The sequence below is a fragment of the Diplotaxodon limnothrissa genome, linkage group LG16, assembly GCF_057381915.1.
Source record: "Diplotaxodon limnothrissa isolate DT_005_m linkage group LG16, D_limnothrissa_male_GT1.1, whole genome shotgun sequence".
NCBI classification, from domain to species: domain Eukaryota; kingdom Metazoa; phylum Chordata; class Actinopteri; order Cichliformes; family Cichlidae; genus Diplotaxodon; species Diplotaxodon limnothrissa.
The window spans coordinates 27,708,330-27,716,690 of record NC_140611.1 but is presented as its reverse complement, the minus strand read 5'-3'; the positions used below and the strand labels follow the sequence as shown (position 1 = coordinate 27,716,690).

The window sequence follows — 8,361 nt, the reverse complement described above, 5'->3', positions numbered from 1 at the left end:
AAATATTTCCGAAACCTGTCAAAATCCTAAACGTTAAATCTATATTGTTATTTATTCTTTAAAAAATAATTATGTGCATTTATGTTTCGTACGTTTTGTAAAACCACGGATTAGAACAATAAATTCAGTTAAAGACCTTATTAATACTGGTGGATTAATCATTACAGATACAGAAAAGTTCTTTTGAGTATGTTAGCAATAATGTAGCAGCTGAGGAATAAACCTTTTAAATTGGCTAATAAATTTGTTAAGCATTGATTATTTATGTTATGCAAATATTTACATTATTTGCAATGACATTTGTGTTTATTAGAGCAGGGCGATATGACCAAAAATATTTATCACGATATACGTTTGAAAAAGTGCGATAACGATATAACTGACGATATAATTGACACGAGACAAAATACTTTACAACTCCTCAACTTCATTAGTGCAAAAAACCCCATCAATGTATTTTCACTTAAACAAGCAGCTGTTTTTTATGTGCATTAAAGCTATATAAAAATTTAACAGTGCAAATGCAAATTCCTTGCTGACAGTTTAACCAAAAGGCATTTCCAGTGGAAATTGGCCGACATATCCTCAGCATAACCATGTATAATATCCACAAAACTTAAAAAGAGGTTAAACACACACAATATGCAGTAATATTATGTTGAAGCACAGTACGTATCACTCCGCGAGGCTCCTGCTTACGATAGCCGTAATGCTCCGACAATCCATCAAGCGGTGCGGCTTCGTTGTTTAGCAAAGTCGTACTAAAACATTTGACAGATTTTCGAGCGCCGTGTACATAAAATCATTTCGAGGTCAGTAAACACAACCAGAATTCATACATAAGGCCCATTGGATTATAAGGGGCACTGTCGATTTTCAGAAAAATCAAAGGATTGATTTTAAGTGTGCCGTATTTTCCAAATAACACGGTAATAACGACGGCCCGCTAGCATGCTCTACCAAAAATAGTGCTTTGTTGTGTATCTGATGGATGAAAGCTAAACCAGTTCCACACCACTGACGTTGCAGCATTTTTACAAACCAATTCTGGTTCATGTGTTTCATTTAACGATCCGCTTTCGCTCTTCTCATTCTGCGTCGCCACCATGTGTGTATGTAAACATAGGTACTGCGCATGCGCGTTTTACCCATATTCTATCGCAATATTTCATTTTCCTATCGTTGCCCAAAATTACACCGGTATTACCATGAACGGTATGATATAGCCCAGCCTTAGTGTTTATTATCCATCTTAACAAAAAATATGGACATGTTGTATTTTAAGTCTTTTCATACATCCTTTGTATGGGAATCACTCTTCTGTTTTCCATTTATTATATTCTGTTCCACTCTATTCTGTTCTCCTGTTTGGTTGACAGTGAGTAGTAGTATTTAATGTACTGTGAATGTAGTACCTAGTGCTCACTGTAGCAGTACCTTGGTCTTCGGCTGTAGTTATTGACTCCCGTTTTCTCGAGCTGACTTCACTTCACTCTCTGGCTCTCTGAGGACCGCAGAGCTAAATGACAAATTGCTTCTTCACACACACCCTTATGCACAACTGCACAGGCTGCCCTGTAAATGCTACCATCAACAGCCCTTCTGCAAAGATCACCAATTCCCTTTCAGAGTATTTCACAATTTTCTTTCTTCTCACTGAGCCCTTTGTTTACCTCTCTCTTTGTCCTTCAAGCTCAGATTCAACTCAGTGTACTTGTTCCACTATTGTGAGATGTAAATAACCTCAACTGAGCATAAAAAAACTGTATATACCAAATAAAAATAGTAATAATAACAGCTCAGTGTAATGATTTTGTACTACTTTGAGCCCATTTATCTCTCCTGGCCAGGTAGTTAAATCCTTGACTTTCACTCCTTGTCTCTGACTGTCCCGGCTTTAGGTGATAATAAGAACTGATCAATAGTTTCAGCCTGTCGCTTCTACTTGATCCTTCTCTGTCCTGATCTGATCAATGTTATCCACTCACTATGAGATATTTCTATGTTAGTCATTGAATTTTAAAAGGCACTGGTCATAATATTTAGGAGTTTAAACATAAATGCATTCAATAACAAAGCAATGTTGGTTATTTTAACATGAAAAAGACATGTAAATACTGAATCATAGCCCTACGTAACATGGTATTAGCACTTAACGTTTAGATAAGTCCTAAAATGTTCACACCATGCTGATCAGCTATCATGCTTCCATTAAAAGTATTGGAAAGATGACACACTTTTTGTTTCTGGAACATTTGCCATTGGATTTTCACATAATAGAAGCCAGTATGTTGTAGTGAAGCTGATTCAAACTATTTGTTAGATGTTGGGCTGAATCTTGTCAGATTGATCAGAACCCACCTCTAAACCCTGCAGCCCAGCACGACTCACCGAAAATCCAAGGTCTTCTCTGTTCATTTTCAGCCAGTTGTGTTTTCTGTCTGAGCCGCTGGCTGCATGAGTCATTACACACAAACACACAAATCAATAGGGTTTCATCCAGTGGTTGTCATATGCCAGACAGCATCCAAGGACAGTATTTCACATAACCACCTACACACAAACTCACAGCTGCACTTTCAAAACTGTTGAGTTGAGCTGCAGCAGTGATCATAACATACAAAAAAGAGATTTGCAAATGTGACTGATGTAACATGTCCTAGAGCCTCCTCTGGTCCCTACACTCTTCATTTTCCTTAATGCTGCCATGCTAAAATTGCAGTTAATAACAGAGACATGCTGCGTTCTGACCATTCCTCATCTTTGCTCCTCCCTCTTCCTTCTCTTCCTGTCTGTATCCCAGAAGGAGAGACCCCAACCCTTGCTAAACCTCTTCGGCTGCTAGCTAGCATCAGCATGGCAGACAGTCGACAGCCAGAAGACGGTACCCCTCAGTGGGACCCATCAGCGGGGCAGGAGCCTGGTGGCACCCATGGAGCCAATGGCTACTCCTCCTCAGCCTACAGGACCTGCCAGCCTGGTGGGACCCATGTGGCCACAGCCCCCTATTCTGCCAGGGAGAACGGCTTCAACGGTGAACTAACTGGAGCTCACGCTATAACTGCAGGTAATGTAATTTTACCTTTTGTTAAAGGCATCTGCTTGTATTAATTGAAAGGTTTCATTTTCTACAGGCAGGATAAATGATGGCTGTGTCTATTGAGCTAATAGTAGATAGAAAAATGCGTAACAGCCTGCAAAATGTTCCTTAGAACAAATGATGGAAGGTCAGCATATTAAAGTTTTACAATTTTAAAACAGGCTGTCTGAAGACAGCCAGTTCTCACTACATATAGTGATGTCTGTATGTTATTGTGCTCTAAATCAATACAAATGCATTGTTTTGTTTACAAATGTGGTTAATAAAGTAGAGACCCTAAAGATTCTTGTCTAGGGAAGGGGCAGAATTGCATTTGACAACAGCACGTCGGTACAAATAGGTAAATGTGTTGTGCTGTGCTTTGTGATGTAAATGCTCAGTTAAATCATTAAAACTGAGAGCACAGCTGGCACCCAGTGGAGAGTAATAAACACGATAATAGGAAAACCTTTTTTCTCCCTGTGTGGATGTAAGCATACTCATGAAGACGAAGTGAGGTCTGCAACACTGTGTGTTGTATTATCTGGTTGGGATCCGCATGTGAAACAGCTAAATTTATTTCAGAGATTGTATTCTTTGTTGAAGAAAGTATTTGGCACAAAGGTTCATCAGAAACACATTTCTGTAGAAGTACTGTAGGTGGTGTCAGTCGTGGTGAGTCCGATCAGCAGCTTTATATAGAGTCTGAAGAGTGTGTTTCATTTTGGTTTTTTACTCCAGTGCGTGTGTGAAATGTCGGTTTGTATGACTGGTATGTTTGTGTTTGCACATTGGTATATGTGTATTTGTATCTTTACAGTATTCTTGGGTTTGTATGCTGGATAGCGATGTGTTTGTGTGTGTTTGCGTTCTGTCTCCACTCTAAGCTTTCTAAGTCCTCACTGCAGACACATACTGTTATTAACAATGCTATAATTAACACATAAAATCTGTCCCCCCCCCACCCCCTCCAATCGCCAACCTCACTTACACCCTGGAGACAAGACCAGTAACGTACCAATGGTGTAACCATGGCAACTGCTCCCCTACAATTTAGTTTGCCAGGCCTTTGTTCTTTTCAACTGTAGCTTACCACTGACAAGACCAAAAAGCATGCAATGACAAGACCCCAATTAACCTCCCATCTCCCCATTACTGCGACCTAGCAGTTACTAATTTTTGCTCTGATAACGGTGTTTTTGAGTGGCCGTTTTTATGTCGTCAGTGCCCATCTTTGATATGCTTACTTTGTCCATAAATAGGTGAGCAAGTTGTTCAGTAAACATAATGCATGGGCACTTGCCTGTACAGGTCAACTGCTTTTTTTTCTGTGCAAGCTGAAGTACAAACACTAAAACGGAATAGTTGTTATATTAATACACTGTTTTTATAGCTAATAATGTTATTCTGCGGAGCATGCAATGGACCGTATCATCAGTTGTAATTACAAAAGTGTACTTTCGTTCCAGTTTGACATCCTGTGCTTAATTAATCCCTTAAGTCAGTTCACATTTTTACCAATGTCCTTTGAATATATTAAATATAGTTTTCAAAATTAACATGTTAATGCCTGTGAATAAAATGTTTTGCTCCCTGCAGTGTCACGAGAGAATTTCCAGATTTTCGGAAAATATGCGAATCAAATACCTACTGTGATGGAAATGAAATTGTTAGTGACCCTTTCCAGATCTGATTATTTTTTGTCTTTATGACTTGTATACTTCCAGTGTGTGCAGTTTTCATCTGTCACTGAGATTAAATGTATCTCACAGGAGTTTAAGGATTATAATGTGTCAGCTTGACAGACCCGTGCAAATCTGATCCAGTCACATGCAGGATTCAGAGGGAATAATCTGATGGGATATCCTGTTATTTGAGTGAATGAATGATCCATCAAGGTCATAAGATTAATGTGAGGATGTCTCTAAAATATGATGACCAACAAATAGCTCTATTATCAGTGGAATAGTAATGGCTACCATTATTCTTACATAATGGTAGCCTGTAGTTACAAATGGACTAAGTCAATTTGTGAAAACGGAAAATATCAAGTAGAATTCCTCTTCTATACCAGCTTTCATAGATGCTGGTCTATAACAATGATAATTAAGAGTATATCAATACTTTTAACACAGTGCATTCTGTTTAAATATGACATTCTCTCCCCAGCTGTGTAACCAAAGCTGTGTTTATCTGCAGAGCATCTTGTCAGCAGACATTAGCATTGCCACAGAACAGAGCAGTCTGGGGGATAAGTGGGGTAGGAAAGGTGGCAGAAGGGCTGATACTGGCACTTGGTGAGCCTTCTCTCGCTGTGAAAAGCTCTTCAGACACAACAAGAACTACCGAAGCATGAAATTGCCCTCTTGACTTTCTTTGAAACAAAGTTAAAAAAGCCAGTCGGCCATTCTACAAGCGGTCAAGAGAAAGAGATGAAGAGAGAGAAAGAGTCAGACTTAATAGAAACAGAAAGAATACAAAGCGTTGTTGAGCTCATTACAGGGGGTGCTTGGCTTACATAAATCAAGGAAGCCTTGGTGTTATGCTAGGGCTATTGCTTTGGCTGATGTCTGTGTCATTTATATCGTTGATGTGAATAACTGGGCATAGTGTCAAGAATCCTGGACAAGATTTTCTGTTGTTAATGTCCATCCATAGCAACAGCCTAAATCAGTATGTTTGGCAGCATCAGAGAGGAGATTATTTTTTTAAAATATTTCCACTTTGGGCTGGGCCATATCATACCGTTCATGGTAATACCTGTATAATGTTAGGCAATGATAAGAAAATGAAATATCGCGATAGAATATGGGTAAAACGTGCATGCGCAGTGCCTTTGTTATCATACGCACATGGCAGAAAAAGCATGGCGGCGACGCAGAATGAGAAGGGCGAAAGCGGTGAAACTTCAGTGGTGCAGAACTGGTTTGGCTTCCGTCCATCAGATACACATTTTTTGGTAGAGCATGCAAGGGGGCCATCGTTATTACAGTTATTACCGAAACAATTTTATGTGGTACACGGCTCTCAAAAATCTGTCAAAAAATGTTTTAGTACGACTTTGCTAAGCTGCGAAGCCGCATCACTTGATGGATTGTCAGAGCATTACGAGTACCGTAGTCAGGAGCCTTGCGGAGTGATACATACTGTGCTTCAACATAATATTACTGCATAGTGTGTGTATAACCTCTTTATGCTAAGGATATGTCGGCCATTTTATGCTGGAAATGCCTTTTGGTTAAACTGTCAGCAAGGAATTTGCATTTGCACTGTTAAATTTTTATATAGCTTTAATGCACATAAAAAACAGCTGCTTGTTTAAGTGAAAATACATTGATGGGGTTTTTTTTTTTTTTTTGCACCAATAAAGTTGAGGAGTATTTTGTCTCGTGTCAATTATATCGTCAGTTATATCGTTATCGCAAATTTTCAAATATATATCATGATAAATATTTTTGGCCATATTGCCCTGCCCTATTTCCACTACATGTGTATGTCTGATCTGTATGTGTTGGGTTAAGAAAGCAAAATCTAATTGGTAGGGCTGGGCGATATGACCCAAAATTCATATCTCGATATTTTTTAGCTGGATGGCGATATAAGATATATATCTCGATTTTTTTTTTTTTTAAAGCCATAAGTTAAGAACAAAAAGAGAGTTCTTAGTCACACTGTGTCCCAGATGTCACACGGGCACTTTTATTTACATACAGCGTAGATGTACATGAAGAAATTACTCAAAAATAAATTATCAGCATTTATTAAATAATCATGGTCCATAAATAAAAGAAAATGTTGTTTTTGTGCATAACAAAAAGCTCACAATTGTGCAGTCAAAATGTAAACTAATAGACGCTGAGCATAATAACAAAGAGACAGATTTCACAGCTGCACCACGTCTCTGAACAGGTGCCATTTGTGGTCCTTATACACACACAGTACGTATCACTCCGCGAGGCTCCTTCCCGGTAGCCATAATCCTCCGACATCAAGCCGTGCAGCTCCGTAGCTTAGCAAAGTCATATTAAAATTTTTTTTGACAGATTGCTGAGCGCTGTGTACCACATAAAATCGGTTCGTGGTCAGTAAGCACAACCAGAATTCATACATAAGGCGCACTGTCGAGTTTTGAGAAAATGAAAGGATTTTAGGCCGTGCAGCCCCTCCGGGCTGCATGTCGTTAGCGCGGTTAGCTCGTTAGCGCGGTTAGCTCGCTAACACGTTGACACCGTCCAGCCCCACGCACGGGGCCATCCGCGGTAATTCGCTAACGGAGATTTTCCGCTTTCATCTTGTCATTGCCTTGTCATTGTCAGGTGAAGCTATGGGGGAGGCGGAGTTGTGTTCAGTGAAGGAGAGGCGAGGCAGAGTAACGTTGCATAGAGACAAAAGTGGACGAAAGAGAGGCAAACCTGCGGCTCCACAAGTATAATTATAACGTAACATAGACTATATCAATATAAACGATATTGTCACATCTTATATCTCGTATGAAAATATATCGATATTTTTAAAAAACTCGATATATCGCCCAGCCCTACTAATTGGTCTAATTGCCGAGGATAATATATTTTGTGAAGGTTTTTGTCTCCGATTACGTAGCTACAAACTGAGCTTGCTTGTGTTCTGGCAGGCAGACCGTGGGGATATGGGGAATGAGGACCCAAAACGCAGACTCTGCGATGCAAACAGTGCTTTTTATTTACAGTGAGAAGCTGTAAACACAATAACTCCCCGTTGCTCCCTTGAATCCCGTGTGTGTGCTTCCCTCCGACGTCTGTGCTCGTGCTCGTGCTCCCCGCTCTTGTGTTTCCGCACACCCCGTGCGTGCAGCCTTTCTGGACCACTCTTTCTCCTGGTAGGATAACTCAATGAACCCGCACTGGTGGGAGCTCCAACACTCTCCTAAGTAGCTCCCCCGACGAGCCCTGATCACCAACAGGTGTGTGGTAGGAACTTCAGGTGTGGCCAGTCCTCCTGCCGGGCCACACCCATCAGGCCCGCATGTGGCTGTTCTCCATCCTCCAGCCACACTTGTACACACCCACACACCGCCTCTACATATAATGAGTGGAACACAGAACAACACAGCACAGTGCAGAAAGACACACATCCCCAAATAACAACAACAACACTAATAATAATAATAAAAACAATAATAATAATACTAATAACAATAATAATGATAATAACGGTCCATCCTGCTCACGGACCCCCGAGTCCTCCAGAGCCGGGTCCGTGACAGTTAGCTGTTAGCTGTCACTCCTGGCTTACTTAACTAT

General features: G+C 40.2%; 1 protein-coding gene across 2 annotated transcripts in view; it reads left to right on the top strand.

Moving 5' to 3' along the window:
* The first annotated feature begins 2,856 nt into the window (after window positions 1–2,856).
* Window positions 2,857–8,361, top strand: part of map2 (microtubule-associated protein 2) — a 40,417-nt gene continuing 34,912 nt past the window's right edge. For both annotated transcript variants that reach the window (XM_085374120.1, XM_085374119.1), the window contains exon 1: window positions 2,857–3,067. In XM_085374120.1, coding sequence (XP_085230246.1) covers window positions 2,857–3,067 — 211 coding nt within the window. The remainder of the gene's footprint in view (window positions 3,068–8,361) is intronic.